The following is a 17,122-nucleotide window of genomic DNA, read 5'->3' as shown; positions in this document are numbered from 1 at the left end:
TACAAAAAAAAAAATAAAAAGTATATATATATATATACATACACACATATATAATATATATGTGTGTATGTATATAAATATATATACATACACACATATATATTATATATGTGTGTATGTATATTAAATATATATACATACACACATATGTATATTAAATAGGGAATTGTATCCAGAACATACAAATAACTCTGATAACTCAGTAATAAAAAGATAATTGAATAGACAGTTTTTTCAAAGATATATGGGTTATGGGTAGAAATAAATACCTGAAAACATGCTTACCATTGCTAGGCTTTAGGCAAGTTAAAAATCAAAATCACAATGACTACCTCATACCCATTAGGATGGTTAAAATTAAAAAGAAAATAACAAATGTTGGAGAGAATGTAGAAAAACTGAAACCCTCAGACATTCCTGGTGAAAATTTAAAATGGTACAGCCATTATGGAAAATACTGTGGCAGTTCCTCAAATTGTTAAATACAGAGTTACCATATGACCTCTTGATTGTATTTGTAAGTATCTAATGAAGAAAATGAAAATATATGTTCATATGAATATTTGTACATGAATGCCCATAACATCTTGACCAATAGTCAAGAAGTGGAAACCACCCAGGGCACCTGGATGGCTTAGGTCATGATCTCATGGTTCATGGGTTCGAGGCCCGTGTTGGGTTTTCTGCTGATAGCTAGCTCAGAGCCGGGAGCCTGCTTCAGATTCTGTATCTCCCTCTCTCTCTGACCCTCTACTGCTCACACTGTCTCTCTCCCTCTCTCAGAAATAAATAAAACATTAAAAAATTTAAAAAAAGAAGTGGAAACAACCCAAATCAACTGATGAATGAATAACAAAATGCGTATTCATACAATGGACTACCACTTGGCACTAGAAATGAATGAAGTACTGCTACATGCTCCAAGATGGCCGAGCCTCAAAAACATCATGCTAAGTAAAATAAATGAGTCACAAAAGGCCACATATTGTATAATTCCATTTGTAGGAGATATCCAGAGACAAAAGTAGATTAGTAGCTGCCTAAGTCTGGGGGTTCATAGGGATGGTTGGTGAGTGACCGATAACGGGTAAAAACTTCTTTTGAGGATGCCGACAATGTTCTAAAATCAGATTGCTCTGATGGTTGTACATCTCTGAAAATATACTACATATTGTTGAATCGCACACTTTAGATAAAATATACTTCCATAGAGTTGCTAACAAAATATACAATAAAAAATTGAAAAATATAAAATTTATCATTTTAAATATGATAACTAGCAAGGAATATCATGATAAGGAGACTAGTCAAAAATATCAATATCCGAAAGGAAAAGAAGACATCATTACAGATCTTACAGGCATTAAAAAGTAATATGACTAGCGTGCCTGGGTGGCTCCGTCAGTGAAGCATCCGACTCTCGATATCAGCTCAGGTTATGATCTCATAGTTTGTGAGATTGAGCCCCATGTTGGGCTCTGTGATGACAGCATGAAGCCTGATTGGGATTCTCTCTCCCTCTCTTTCTGCCCCTTCCCTGCTATCTCTCTCTCTCTCAAAAATAAATAAACTTCAAAAGATAGTATCATCAATTTTATGCTAATAAGTTTGGGAATCTAGTATTATTTGGTTGAAATGAACATATTTCCAGAAAAACGTCACTAATCAAAACTATAGAGAAATGAAATAAATTCTTTCCATATTTCTGAAATTTATTGAAATCTCTTTTCACTGTCATGGGTTTATTCTTTTTTGTACATTTATGTAATCCTTCTTTGGGGCCTCAGGAAGACAAAGGGGTAAACCACTACCCTAAAAGGGAAGTACACATTTGAATAGAAAGGCAAGCATTAAAGAAAAGCAGGTGATCTGAGATAGATATTTTTAATGTAATAAGAGAACATCACTTTGTCCCTTTTAAATAAAAGGGTAAAATAAAATCAATTTTTTATAGAGAAGCAGACTTATTTCTAATCTTTGCTCTGCATTTACTTGTGTGTAGCAAAATCAACGTATTATAATGGTACAAAGATTAGCAAACACACTGCATAAAAACTAGGTAAAAGAACATTTTCTTAAACGTTTTTCACTAAGTTTTAAGAATGTCTCTGTAAAAGAATTAATACATGCCAGTAGCAGTGGACCTAATCCTAAGACATTTCAGAAAATATAGTGAATGTGGGGTTCTGGGCTTTGATTTCAAACACTATGCACATAACTGCACTAATTTTAAGTTTATTCTTACATAGTGAAGAGGCAATAACAACATCAACAATGCCATGCACACTGAATAGCACCAGTCTGTCTAATTTCCATATGTGAAATTACTCAACCCATGAAAACAAGACAACCAATTTTTGTTTGCCGTCATCGCAATATGTGTAATAAAATTTGGTTGGTGTGATGATGTATCTGTGAAAGTTGACAAGTTGGTAACTGCAGTGTGAAAGCTATTTCATTTTTTATCTTTAAAGAATTACTGGATCGTTAAATTAAATTTTATTCCTGTAGGCTGCATCGAACACATAGAAACCAGTTGTCTAAGTTCCCATATCTGTATTTGAGTTGCTGGTTTCCTAATGTGGAGTTACAAAGCTGTACTCATGAATTTTTCCACCTAATAATTACAGTTGACAATTACTATGGTGACATAAAAATAATTTAACAGGCCATCAACTAAAAGGTTGCTTTTAACCTAAGGGATTTGCTTCATATGTTGAACAGACATTTTACTGGATGATACTGTGCTAAATAGTTAAAACAAATTAAGCCAACATGAGAGAATATTTAAACAAGCTTATCCCTTTCCCTGGAAATGTAGTTGATAATTATTAGTATCCAAGGGGATAATCAACCAATCAATTGTTTCAAACATAAATCCAGAAAGTGTGTTTCTCATCTCCAAATTCATTTAAAGCACTATTTAAAACTGTATTTCATTTGCACTTTAACATTTAAAGGTGCAAATAAAAATCTCAGAAGAGATTACCACTCCTATACATGCACTAAACTGACCTATTTTCAATCCAGATAAATCCCCTTGGCAAATATTTAGCCAAAACCTAAGTTTTCCCATCTGTAAAATGGGAAATATGATATCTATATTATAGAGGTCTTATAAGAATTAAAAATATATATTAATATGTAATGTGCACATATTATATATATACAAGGTATATACATTACATATATACACATACACACAAGGTGTACATATATACAGTATAATATGCAATCTATTCACAACATATATACACATTACATACACACAATGTAATATGTGCAATATAATACATATAATGTATTCTACAAGATGTGCAACAAATTCAGATTTAAATGTGAATCTCAATTAAACTTACTTCTAATAAAATCAGTGTTTTTATCTTTCCCTGGGCATATTCTTTGTGGCATACTAAAGTGGAACATGGATTCTAGAATGAGATTTCCTAGCAGGGTAAACTTGGCAAGTTACCTCTTTGCTAGGAAAATGGAGATTTCATACATTTCACACCATCCTGTAGCAAGGATTAAATGAGTTGTTAACATGTCAGATACTCAAAACAGTGCCTGGTACATAGTATGTATCTAATCTATGTTAATTTTTATTGTATTATTTTCTCACTGTATCTTTTGTCAAGTGAGCAAATCTATATACATTTTCACTACATATTTCCTTCCCAGAGAAGGCATTTTGACATGTGGCTCCTCTGCCCAGTTCACTGGGAAGACTCTCTGTTCTCTCAATGGAGCCTACCCTTTATGTGGCCACTAAATTAATGGCGGTGCTGCTAAGAGCCTAATATTTAAGACTATGTTTTGGGAGGTGTCTGGATGGCTCAGTCCTTTAATTGTCTGACTTCAGCTCAGGTCATGACCTCTTGGTCACTGTGACTTCTCTTGTCAGCGAGTTTGAGCCCCTTATGGGCTCTGTGCTGGCAGCTCAGAGCCTGAAGCCTGCTTCGGATTCTGTGTCTCCCTCTCTCTCTGCCCTCCCCTCTCCCACCTGACTAATCATCCTCTGACTCTCTCTCAAAAACAAATATTAAAAAAATTTTTTTAAAGACTATATGTTGGATATTAAGGCTGAATAAATTATATATAATATTTTGTTTGATTTCACTACCCATAGAAAGTACAATCTTTAGTATTTAGTTTAAATGTACTTCTCTAACTTTGTTCTTAAAGACGATTCTGTTTACTTACTACACCAAATAGCTGATAAGTCTTTAAAAGCAAACAGCATACAGAGGCTTAATTTTTCCGTGATAAATATTTATATAGACTCATAAAATGCCCCTTCCTCTTCTTCCCACACCACTATCCTCTTTATATCACCAACTCTTAGTGGTCTAAGGGGAACACTCTAACCTCCACAGCTGGATTAGGTACCCATCTAAGGGCTCCTATAATACCCTGTGTACACCCCATTCTACTCTTGACCCAGGCATTACTGGCTTTCTTCACTAGGTTCTTGAGGTTATGCACTGTGTCTTTTTCCCCCCAATAATATACAATTATTGCATAGTATAGTGCTTGGTACAGAGCTGACTCTCAATAGAGACTAGTTAAATGAATATTTAACTATTCTGACATGGTCCACTTATTTCTAGGTACAGTTTTTATTCTGAGGCAAAAACAAGCTGATCTGACAAATATCAAGGCAATTTATCCAACCTGTTCCCTCTGTATAAAGCACAAAATACTACCACAAAAGCAAGGACAAAGAGAAATCTTTGCCATCAGTGTCACTTGTGAGCGGAGAAAAACAATGTGCCTCAATTCCGCACACACAGGAGACCTCTCTATCTGGTTATATGCAACTCTGCTCATTGGTCCTCAGGTAATGAAATTAAAATATCTGAAAATCAGTGTGCTCTCAATATCATACAGAGAGTAGAATTCAATAACTACTGGGAATTACACATCTTTTTGATGAGCTCACAATTTAATTTATATCTAAATTAAACGACAGACATGACACATTTTGATAACAAGCAGATTGAACATGATCTTGTGATTTACTCCTTGGAGGAAAAGATCTCTTCATGTGAGGAGCGCTTTTAGATCAATTATTACTATTGTAAATGATCATGTTTTGACACTGTTCAGTAACTATACAATTAAAGTTAACACACTACTTTAAGCTGCACAGTGAATGTAATTTTTCTTCCTAGTGTGATGTTTGAAGCACCAGTCTCCCCTCTTTGCATTCTTCAACTCAATCTGTTTCCATAACAACCACTGGGATATATTTTTAATGATTTTACTTTCTTACAAAAATCAAAGCTCTTGAAAGGCATAATGTCCTTTATTTAATTTCTCTCATTGGTGTTTTATAGTTATTCTAATAAAATTTTAGATTTCATTCACTATTGCCTTTGGCAGTACTTAGTAAGGGCTTTGTAATAGCGATTAAAAACAATAACTGATAAATGATCAAATAAGAAAGAATTAAAAGGGAAAAGACAATGAGGTTGAAAAAACTCTGCAAATTCTATCAGCCCTGACATAAGTTATTTTCAGAATCCATAAAGACCACTACACAATAAGCAACTGGCCCATGTGCTCAGAGAAATAAGGGTGAGTCTGTTGAAAATAAGGCACTGGGTTTAATGAGAAATCTAATATACTCAAATTCCTGTTTCTACTTCCCTTTTATTTGGTTTCTAAGAGAGGTAATGTTTATGAGGCAATAGCAATTCATTTTCTATGGTTAGGTGTCTGATTTCCTTTAGCCTGGTAAGACTAAAAGTGAGCGATGGGCACAACTGGGAAGAGTGAGGACAATGACTGGCAAATATTAATTGGCAACTGTGATTTCTTAATAAGGACAAATTTGCATTTCACTGTCTTATGCACTGAGTAAACTACCTCCCATACTAACTTTTTACTAAAGGCAGAATCTCATTTCAGCAGAATATACTTTTTATAATCATACTTTTAGTTTCCAAACTTAACTGTATATTGTGGTCATAGAAACCATCTCAGAATTGTTTGATCTTTAAGATGAGGTCTTCCATATCTTAAAGCAGATGGCATTTCTAATAAGAAGAACTGATTTAATATATGAGATATTACACTTATTAGAGCTTTATAAATAAACAAAACTCGGTTTCACTCAGTTCATGCTCTCTGCTCAAGCTGTTTATCCATTCCACAAATTATATTAAGTTCCTATTATGTTCCAAAACCAGGTACAGAGGTAAATAAGACAGATCTTCCCTTTTTCATCTTATGTCCAAGTGTAGAGAAACAGAAAATAAGCCACAATGCATTCATATTTATATAAATATTTTCAGGTAAAGTCTGTGAATAAAAACAACACAGAACTGGAATAATGAATGGGTGAGGCATAATTGGGTGTCATACTAGGAGCAACTCTAGTCAAGGTTGTTAGGATAGATATGCTAAGGTCCAAACGAAAAAGCTAACCATGGAAAGATCTAGAAAAAGAAATTTTTAAGTGTATAATTTAGATCTATGAAGAATGCATATATGACCCTCATTCTCATCTCCTTAAATTATATAATAAACATAATCTCCCAATTACTAATTGATGAAGCAGATTACTTTCTTCCTCAGTTTGATATGTTAACATCTGTGTAGAAACAGTCAACTTGGATCAAAATTTATGGTCAATAATCAAAAGGATGTAACTCTTCGCCCCATTTGGTCATTCAAGATTATATATTAGTCTCAATACAACATACTCTAACCAGCTCAACCAATTCCACTGCTGAATGGTATGAATAGAAGGCACACAATTCAAAACATTTTGTGAATTTTATCACAAAATACTTCAAACTACTAGACTTGGATATGGCTATGCATAGCAAATGATATCTACTCCACATTATTTTTACAAGTTATGGCATAGAATAAGGCAAAAACGTTATATTCATCTATCTATAGCAAAAACTGTACCTGACTTATTTCCTTTGTTTTCATCAAATATTGCTCTTTTGTGATATTATTGTTTATTTAAATGGTGAGATAATTAAATTAAATTAAAGTGNTAAAGTCTGTGAATAAAAACAACACAGAACTGGAATAATGAATGGGTGAGGCATAATTGGGTGTCATACTAGGAGCAACTCTAGTCAAGGTTGTTAGGATAGATATGCTAAGGTCCAAACGAAAAAGCTAACCATGGAAAGATCTAGAAAAAGAAATTTTTAAGTGTATAATTTAGATCTATGAAGAATGCATATATGACCCTCATTCTCATCTCCTTAAATTATATAATAAACATAATCTCCCAATTACTAATTGATGAAGCAGATTACTTTCTTCCTCAGTTTGATATGTTAACATCTGTGTAGAAACAGTCAACTTGGATCAAAATTTATGGTCAATAATCAAAAGGATGTAACTCTTCGCCCCATTTGGTCATTCAAGATTATATATTAGTCTCAATACAACATACTCTAACCAGCTCAACCAATTCCACTGCTGAATGGTATGAATAGAAGGCACACAATTCAAAACATTTTGTGAATTTTATCACAAAATACTTCAAACTACTAGACTTGGATATGGCTATGCATAGCAAATGATATCTACTCCACATTATTTTTACAAGTTATGGCATAGAATAAGGCAAAAACGTTATATTCATCTATCTATAGCAAAAACTGTACCTGACTTATTTCCTTTGTTTTCATCAAATATTGCTCTTTTGTGATATTATTGTTTATTTAAATGGTGAGATCACTTGTAATTAAAGTGATACAAATTCTATGCATTTATTCATTTTCTGTATGATGCCCAGGGGATGTCAATATTCATCAATGATAAAGAATGGGATCCTAAACAAAAAAGTCTCAAGTTCAGGTGCTGATTTTTTTCTATATTACACAAATATCCAAGTGGTCCAGTTTAATATAAAACCAAGGAAATAATAGTACAGCCTATGAGCAATAAGAATAACAGAAAGGTGATAACGATATGATTCTTCAACTAAAACATACAACCCACTTACATGCTTCTAAAAGAAGTAAAAATAAAGGTACAATATTCTCATTTCTGATTTTTCAAAAGTCCAATAAGTATGGAACTCTAACATTCAACATAACTGTTCTATTTTGAAAACAAAAGATTATAACACAATGAAACATGAATGTTTTTCAATGACGTTTTATTAAAAAACACAGGACTGTGTAAGAAGGTACTACAATTAGATTTTGTAAATGTGTATTATCAGTAAGTTATGTCTTATTCTAAGAGAAACTTTAGAGCAAATAGGAAAAATCTTAAGGCTTAAAATCAGGCAGAAATCAGTTACCATTTCTCCCTTCTTACTTGCTACTGAAAGGAATTATTTGACCTTTCTGAGTTAGAGTATTTTCACTTGTATAATGCAAACAATAGTATTAACTTCTCATAATGGGTGTTGTATGTAAATAACCCAGAAATTAGAACACCTGCGGCCTATGATTTGGAGTGATTTGCCTAAAACTCTTAAGAACATCACCATATCATTACCCATTTGAATAATTAAATTTGGATCACGTTCATCTCAGTATGGTTGTGAACCGTAATGAAACAATGCACATGAGGGGCGCCCTGAAGGCTTAGTCTGTTAAGCGTCCGACTTTCGCTTAGGTCATGATCTCGCAGTTCGTGGGTTCAAGCCCCGCATCGGGCTCTGTGCTGACTGCCAGCTCAGAGCCTGGAGCCTGTTTCAGTCTGTGACTCCCTCTCTCTCTGACCCTCCCCTGCTCACGCTGTCTCTCTCTCTCTCTCTCTCTCTCCTAGAAATAAATAAAACATTAAGAAAAAAAAGAAAAGAAACAATGCACATGAAACAATGCTTTGGAAATTATAAAGCTATATAGGTATATATCTTATTGCAAATCCTTTTTTTTTTTTTTTTCATTTGAATGTATGTATCTGTATTACATACTTCTCCTTGGAAGCTTACTTATCTAGTGTCTCCTTTTTCATCTGTTCTAAAGTTGAAGGCCCCTCCTCCTGAACCATGCACACAGAAGGATGCAAAATATGCCCTGAGATGATGCATATGTGTTTGGAAGTGGCGATTCACCTCATCAAACACTAAGTGACACTTTGTTCTTTTCTCTACCTAACGATAGTCCACTTATGGCCTCAAAGACTCATTTATTGATTACAGAAAATTAATTTTCTTTGGAGTCCTTGCTGACTATCTAAGGTGGCATTTTTGATCTCCCTATTTTGACTTCCATACACTTTTCTCAACTCCGCTCCTCACAAAATTGCTCGCTTTCTTATTTCTGATTATTATGATCTCCTTTGCCCTCATTTTAAAGTTTAATATTGAAACTCTGATTTGATTCAGGATATTGCTTATGGGTACAGTCAGTATAGGGTGTTTTGTTTTTATTTTTAATGTGTAAACTGCTGAAATCAATTTAAAAGATAGATTTCTTCCCAAAGGGGCTCTCCCAGCCTTTGGGTGCTCTTGTGAAGATGGCTGCTTAAAAAGCATAATCTCTCAAACCCCTCAATGTCTGTATTCAATTTGAAAGATTTAAGCTAAATAAATATTTTCTGAATTTAAAAACCAGGCATCTTGAATTGCTTTATAGATATTTAAAAAACTCTATTCTTTTCAATTAGCTCAGTTATTGATGACACAGTGGTGAAAATGGCTATACAATTGGCCATATTTATATGTCCGCATAGTGCAGAGAATAACTCATCACATGCAATCATGAGATTATAAAGAAAAGACCTTATTTGTCTTTATGCTACACTACAATGTATTATCTCATTCACAGTCTTTGTGTTTAGCTACATGTATACAATTCAAATAATGACATGATAGAGTGGCCCACCAGATTTAGACTGCTTGGATTGCTGGAATCCTATTTTCACCAATATTGCCTAGGTCACTTTGGGCAGGTTTTTAGATTTCTCTATGCCTCAGTTTCCTCATCTATAAAATAAGTATAGTGATTATACCTACATCATCAGATTCTTGTAAGCCTTAAAAATGAGAATATTTAGAAAATTCCTGGCACTTAATAATCAGCCATCTCCCTCTGCCTCCTCCTTTTCCTCTTAATTATCATCATCTTTAGATGGGATATGATTTGTACAGGAAAGCTTCATTACTCTGGATAACAGTAGAGGAATAAAAAGCATGGGTATACAAAATGGAAATATAGGACAAAACTGCTACCTCTCAGAGAAATGCATTTGTGGTAGAGTCTGGCTGAACGCTCTCCATTTCCTTATTCTAGTCCTATAGGAAAACTGTATTTCCTATCATTCTGACAGATACACTGGAGTATGTCATTGATGTCCAGCCAAGGGCATCAGAATGGAAGTGATGCATATCACTTCCAAACTAAACCAGATATTTTCATGGTCACCTACTCATATTTTTTCCCTTATATGATAGACTCAGACATCCTTTGTTTAAGATAGTAGCCCCAAGAGGTGGAAGGGAAGGGATTTTGGCATTCACTGCTGGAGAGTCAAATGTCCTTTATCAGAGTGACTCATGAGCAAAAGCAAACCTCTATCATGCTAAGCCTTCGAAATTTTTGAGTTTATTTGTTAAAGATCCTATTCTTAATTTTTTACTGATTACTAAACTAATACCAGTTAGGTCTAAATGAATTCTTCTCTATTCCACTTCAAGTTGCTGGAGGTAGGGGCTTTCGGACCAGATTTCTCCTTTGACATTACCACTTGGTCTGGTTCTGCCAATACTCGTGTTAATGGAAACTGGAAGACAGGGAGAGAAATCGTATTCACTTCTTGCCTACCCTGTTTCTGCTAGTGTCATCTCAGCAGTGACTTTTTAAGTCAGCAGTAGAAGGTGGGTCCAGTTTCTACATTTTCTTCACACTCAAGGAACTATTCTTATTACACAACCCCCCATCCCTTCCTCCTACTTAAATATATAAGGACTGAGAAGAATATCTCCTTCATAGTCTAGGTCTAAGATCCTCAGAGCCTCTCCCCTAAACTCAAGCTCCCTGCATCAGCTGAAAAGTATTCATCCTCAAAGTCTAAGGGGCAGTTCTGAGGGGCCTCTCCTTCAATTTCTTAGGTTCAAATAACTCCTGCCTTGTCCCAATGTTAGCTCTCTGTGTGGGTATTTATTACTTCTTGCAGTTACTAAACATGCATCCCTTTTTTTTTTTTTTTGCTTTTGTTTTTACTTTTTCAGTCTTCCAAGAGCTGATTAAATAAATGTTCATATTACATTCTTTGTTAGAATTAAAGTTGCCTATTCCCCTTACTGCACCCCAGTTTTTACAACTACTCAGATACAGGAATTGGTAGCCAAAACCTGTGCTACCATAACAAAATACTAAAATATCTCACTTAGTGGTTAGGCAATGGGTGGCAAGGAAATCAATTTCAAAAGTAGGAACCCGTCTATCTGCATGACATTTTGGCAAAACTCTTGGCAAAACTGCTATTATTCTTTAATAGAATTAACCTGAGAAGCAGACAGTGGGACTGCTGGGCTGGCAGCACATCAAAATAGACTGAAAAACAAAACTTAATAATGTATGTTAACAATGATGGGCTACATTCAGCGAAGTGTTATAAGATCAGGAACTACTTGTAAAAGCTGATTTGACTGGGAATTGAGAGACTCCACAGTTTTGTGGGGCTTATTGGACAAAATGTCTGGCTTGTTCTAAACCCTAAACGATGGAATAGATGATGCTGATGTAAGTGTTGAGTAACAAAGATGCAGTGACCACTTACATTTGTATAAAGTCACTCAAGGCAAATATGAGATTTAGAGCTGACACTGAGTAAAACTTCTCAGTTGAATAAAGTATCTCTGCACAAAGATCAGGTTAAGGATGTAATTCTTCAGCCTAATTTTCAAGATAACATCATCTTGAGAGAGAGACATGTGAGAAGAGAAAAGTCAAGGGCATCCGAGAAAGAACTTTCTTAGGCACATGAACTATCAGGGAGCAAATGGATAAGAATTGTATGAAGATTTCTGAAAACTGTAGTTTCAAAATACCATGGTCTCAGAAATATGAACCTTAAAATATTTAAGACTTAAAACAACTCATGCTCCCATAATTTTCCCAAAATGGGACAAAATATTTTAAGGCTATAAAACCCTAACTAGGCACTTTAAATGTGGACAAAGAAAATAAAAGAAAATGAAGACCTCAGAAAGAACATCTAGAGACAAGAGAGAACCACAAACAAAGAAGATGTTCCATAGAGCAGGGTCAAAGCCTCTTCAAGGATCCTCCCTGATCCCTATGTTAGGGAGACTTTATGATGTCTGTCCAGCAGGATTTCACCTCTGATTTCCGCGTGTATCTGTTCTCTTTGTTCAAGCATGAGTATTACTGTGGTTTCCCTCTTCCTACTCCTCTCCTATGTATTCAGTACGTACGCATGTTGGGAGCTGGTTGCAAAATACAGATAATTGATTCATAGGTGATTCACCATCATTATCATTTGATGAGAACAATAAATAAACAGTCATCATGAACTTGAGCTGAATCCAGTGACTGAAATACTTTTGCTATTTCTTTTGGAAAATAATCCTTTTTCATGAGAGAGTGGAAACATGACATGAATATTTAGGAACCAGAAGGAAGGTCTTTGGCAGAGATGGACTAGAGGTGCCCTAATTACATCTGCTCTTCCTGGTCATGTAGCTTCCTAACATTTACCAGCTTCCCTTGCAGTTCAGAGGGCGTCATAACACTAGGTTTGGCCAATGGAAGGATATGCACACATTCAAGGCTACTCCATAGAGCACAGACACAGTGGCCCCTATAGTCTCTTCGGTTTCCTTGGGGACCTAAGAAGCCATGTGTTTAAGGAGGCAGCATAAAAAGATAAAAGGAAAGGAGAATGTAACTTTGAATCATCATTTGACAATGAAGGCAAGCTGCCAAGACACATTGCCTATGACGTAAGAGAGAGATTTTATTTTTCTATGTTAAAAAGCTAAGGTGTTGAAATTATGTTACAGTGGCTGGAGATTATCCACCTAATACAGCATTAGAGATTAAAATATTAATTGCTGGATTTATTAAATTGGTAAATTATGGCTTTTCTTTCTACTAAAAGTATCTGTATGGGAAGAAAANTTTTTTTTTTTTTTTTTTTTTTTTTTTTTAATCATTTACTAGCTATGTGACACTGGAAAAGTCAACTAATTTCCCCACAGTCTACATCTGGAAAATTAAGCTAATATTAGATTACCCAATTATAGGAGAAAACCAGGCTAAATGTTTACTCAGAATTTTTTATGGTTTTGATCTATGGTTCTTTTTTTTAAAACAGGGTTANCCTTCTTCTCCCCCACGGTCCTCCGTTAGCTTCCTCCTAATCCACCTATATGTGCAAACATATGGGATCTATGGTTCTATGGAATAGAAATTAAAGACTAAAGCCCTCCTAATAAAAGCATAGTATTTTTTTATTTTAAAATTTTTAGCCTTTGCTTGATGCCTGACAAAGTCCAGCTTTATATATAAATACTGTGTAACACATTTTTAGATGGTTAACTCATGCCAAGCAGTTTTATTGAGAATAATAATTTATCAAAGATCGTGTTTGAGAAAGATGAAAAAGCACAGATGATATTTTCAAAAAATCTATTTCCCAGAACTTTGACAATCTAATTGTGTTGCACACATTTCTTCATACCCGTGGCCCTCTCCTCACAATCTAAGATGACAGAACTTAAGCGGGATTCCTGCTTCTGTGTTTTGTCAACTGAATGTCTATTCCTTCAGATAGTTTCTCCTGATATTCACTCAGTAATGTTTGCTCAGGATCATTATTTCTATTTAAAATAATGGAAATTATCAAATAATTCAAGAGCAGAAAATATACCTAAAATCTTTGCTCATATTTAATTATATGGTCATCAACTAATAAATCAGGCTAATGAAAAACACTTGTGTCCATATAAAATGACAAAACAACAATTAAAATATATCTAACACATCAATTTGAAACTTAGAGACTAAATGGAATTTATCCTCTTTGTAAATCAAAATGAAGAATGTTGCAGTCAAATCTAAACAAAGAACACATAAAACACCCTTTGCTAATGAGTACTCTTTTCCTGATCACTGGAAAACAATAGCTATCCAAAGCTGAGTACTCGAATTTAAAGCAGAAAACAAAAACTGAAAGAGTATATTATTGATTCAGTCTTCAAATTATTTTTGCAATATTTAATTCACAATTTGATATAAAATTATAATATTAATCCCCTCTTCAGACACATTTAGAATATGTAGGAAAACACAGAAGGAATGATTCTGATTTTTCATTACTTTTGGGTAACTCTGTACTTGGTTTCCTCCATTGATTCCATTACACAGTCTAGAATGCAACATATGAACTTTAAATAACTCTTCAAGATCACTCAAACAATGGAGGGGCAATGTCCAAGAAAGACAAAGGAAAAGAACTTGTTTATCCTGAACGAAACTCTAAGAGTATATGACATTAGATATTTTTATTAATATAAATTACACCTAATCTATATGAACAATTATAATGCAAATACTATTTTAACCAAGTATAACGTTTACTTAAAATCTTATCCCTTTCCACATGTCCTTAGCATTCCATTTACATACAAGCCATTTTGAGGAAAAATAACTTTTCGACTCACCAATGTGGAGGTTTGTGAGGCATCAGCCAAATCCCCTGAGATCTCGGGTGTTCGCGTGTTGTTTGGGATTCTGTGAGGGTTACGGGCTATCGCTTCACACCAGCCCAGCATTTTCTCCTTCCTCTTATCCCTTTTCAATTTCTGAAATTCTGAAAATAATTTACATTCCCTGAAACAGGTCACTTATTTTAGTTGTCTGCTTTTGGAAAATGTACATAATTGAAATTAAATAAGCAATTTAATGATGTACCAATGGAGACATTTTATTTTAATCAGAGGTTATGAGGAGGGAAAGAATAATATGCTGATTATTAATAATATCCTAGATACCAGGCAATCAAAACGGCACATTATCTATTCAAGAGCCTAACATCTTTTACACCCCAATTTGTGACAGTTCTGGACAGTGGGAGTTCCTTGCATCAAGTTCTAAATGTTATTTTCAAGAATTACTTTATGACACAAGTTCTTACCTTGGGAGCCAAAAACATTTCCAGTTCCTATATACCCACATATTTCAATGACATCTAAAATTAGGCATAGCTTTTCAGCTGTGCCCTACAGATGCAAAATAAATTGAACACAGGTCAGTGATAAAGATTTCTCATTCTGGCAGTGACATGATTATCTCCCTCATAAAGTTCTGCCAACTCAAGAAGGAGAAATTTTAGTGCAAGCATGGTAAAGGCAGCGCATCACATCCATCACCAGTACAGTCTATTCAAAAATAATAATTTAACAAATTTCCTTACTGTATCCTGAGTAAAAGTATTCCACAACTATTTCTAGCTTTCCAGAATTTTCCATTTGGGGAGATTTTTGTTTTTGTTTTTTGCCTCTGAAAAAAATATGATCAACAATGACTTTTAACGTAATGGAGAAAACATGGTTTCCCTTGTAAAGTTTTACAGCCTACTTTTCCACTCCAGCACACTCAGTAATTAGAAATAGTTTATTGCAGGTCTTTAGTTAAATGCATTACACTGTCAATTAAATATCAAAAATAATGTGGAGTAATTATTTTTCACAGCATCCAAAGCAATTAGCAATCTGGTGGTTTATAACATTTCAGAGATTCAAAATAGCACATTTCACAGCACTAAGAAAAGTAACATAAAGAAAGGTTGCACTAACGGATTGATGAGTTATTACTCTAAATGACAAAATACTAAAGCTAAATGGATCTGAACAATGTAAATAGGGATTTTATTTAAAAAAAAAAAAAAGCTTTAGGGGTGCGGGTCAAAGATGGCGGCCTAGGAAGACCTTGGAGTTACTTCCTCCCATGCACACATCAAATCCACAGCTACGTATAAAAAAATTATCCCTGAGAAACAAGGATTATGATTCTCACATCACATTACCCAACCTTTGGGACCCTCACAGAGACATAAGCCCTCAAAAGTCTGGCTTTGAAAACGAAAGAGGCTTATATATAGGAGACCCAAGGGACCATAGGAAAGTGGAACTTTAAACTTAAAGGACTTGCAGAGGCTTGCTTGTCCTGGAACCCAGCACAAATGCAGTAGGTACAAAAGTGGTTAGACAATACACGAAAAAGATTTACTGGCTAATCTTTAAGCATCTCTGGAGGGTCAGGGGCATGTTAGAACTCTCTCCAGGATCAAAGGTGCTGGTGGGTGACATTTTTGCACTCTCTTTATACCTTGTCATTACTGCCTATACCGACCCGGTATTTCCCGTCAACCCTGAACTGATACACCCAAGCAGTTGGGCATGTTCCAGCCTAGTACTTCCCCACAGTCTTGCACTGCTAGACCCAAAGAGCATGCATGGCCTGGTCTGGGGCTTCCCCCATGGCCCCATCAAAGGCAATAGGTACATACAGTTTTCTCAGGGGATGCCACTTGAACACCAGGTTCTGGTGGCCGTGGGGGCTTGTGTTTCTGGCCTCCATGGGACCTAAAGAATCAAAGACACTTTTGGGCAGACTATCACCCTATGGCACTGAAATAGTTGCCATTTTTCTGTGACTACTTCTTGAAGACAGGGAGAGATAGCTTAATTCACAGAGACAGAGAGTCAAACAAAGTGAGAGAACAGAGGACTAAGTTCCAAATGAAAGAACAAAGTTAAACCCCAGGAAAAAAGCCAGTGATATGGAATAATTTTTTTAATAAGAACTTCAAAATAATTGTTATAAAGATACTCACCAATCTTGGGAGAAGAATGATTGAAAGGAACAAGAAATTGAACTAGGATTTAAAAAGTATAAGAAAGTACCAAAAAGAACTCACAGACCCGAATGATAAAAAATACACTAGACGGGTTCAACTGCAGACTAGTTAATAGAGCAGAGAAAATCAGTGACCTGGAAGACAGGGAATGGAACTCACCTAAACAGAGCACAAAAAGGAAAAAAAAAAAGGTTGAAAAAGTAAAGACAGCTTAAAGGACCCATGGAACAATATCAAGCAGAACAACATGTGCATTATAGGGGTCAGAGAAAAAATTAAAAATACCTTAAAACAAACAAAA

General features: G+C 34.9%; 1 protein-coding gene across 2 annotated transcripts in view; it reads right to left on the bottom strand.

The window, feature by feature from the left end:
* Positions 1–17,122, bottom strand: part of MARCHF1 (membrane associated ring-CH-type finger 1) — a 553,625-nt gene that overhangs the window by 279,254 nt on the left and 257,249 nt on the right. For both annotated transcript variants that reach the window (XM_077752739.1, XM_077752740.1), the window contains exon 5: positions 14,624–14,772. In XM_077752739.1, coding sequence (XP_077608865.1) covers positions 14,624–14,734 — 111 coding nt within the window. In that variant the 5' untranslated portion in view covers positions 14,735–14,772. The remainder of the gene's footprint in view (positions 1–14,623; positions 14,773–17,122) is intronic.

Source organism: Crocuta crocuta, unplaced genomic scaffold (assembly GCF_008692635.1).
Source record: "Crocuta crocuta isolate KB4526 unplaced genomic scaffold, BGI_CrCroc_1.0 scaffold346, whole genome shotgun sequence".
Classification (NCBI taxonomy): Eukaryota; Metazoa; Chordata; class Mammalia; order Carnivora; family Hyaenidae; genus Crocuta; species Crocuta crocuta.
Note: the sequence above shows the minus strand (reverse complement) of the source record. Positions and strands in the feature narration are given on the sequence as shown.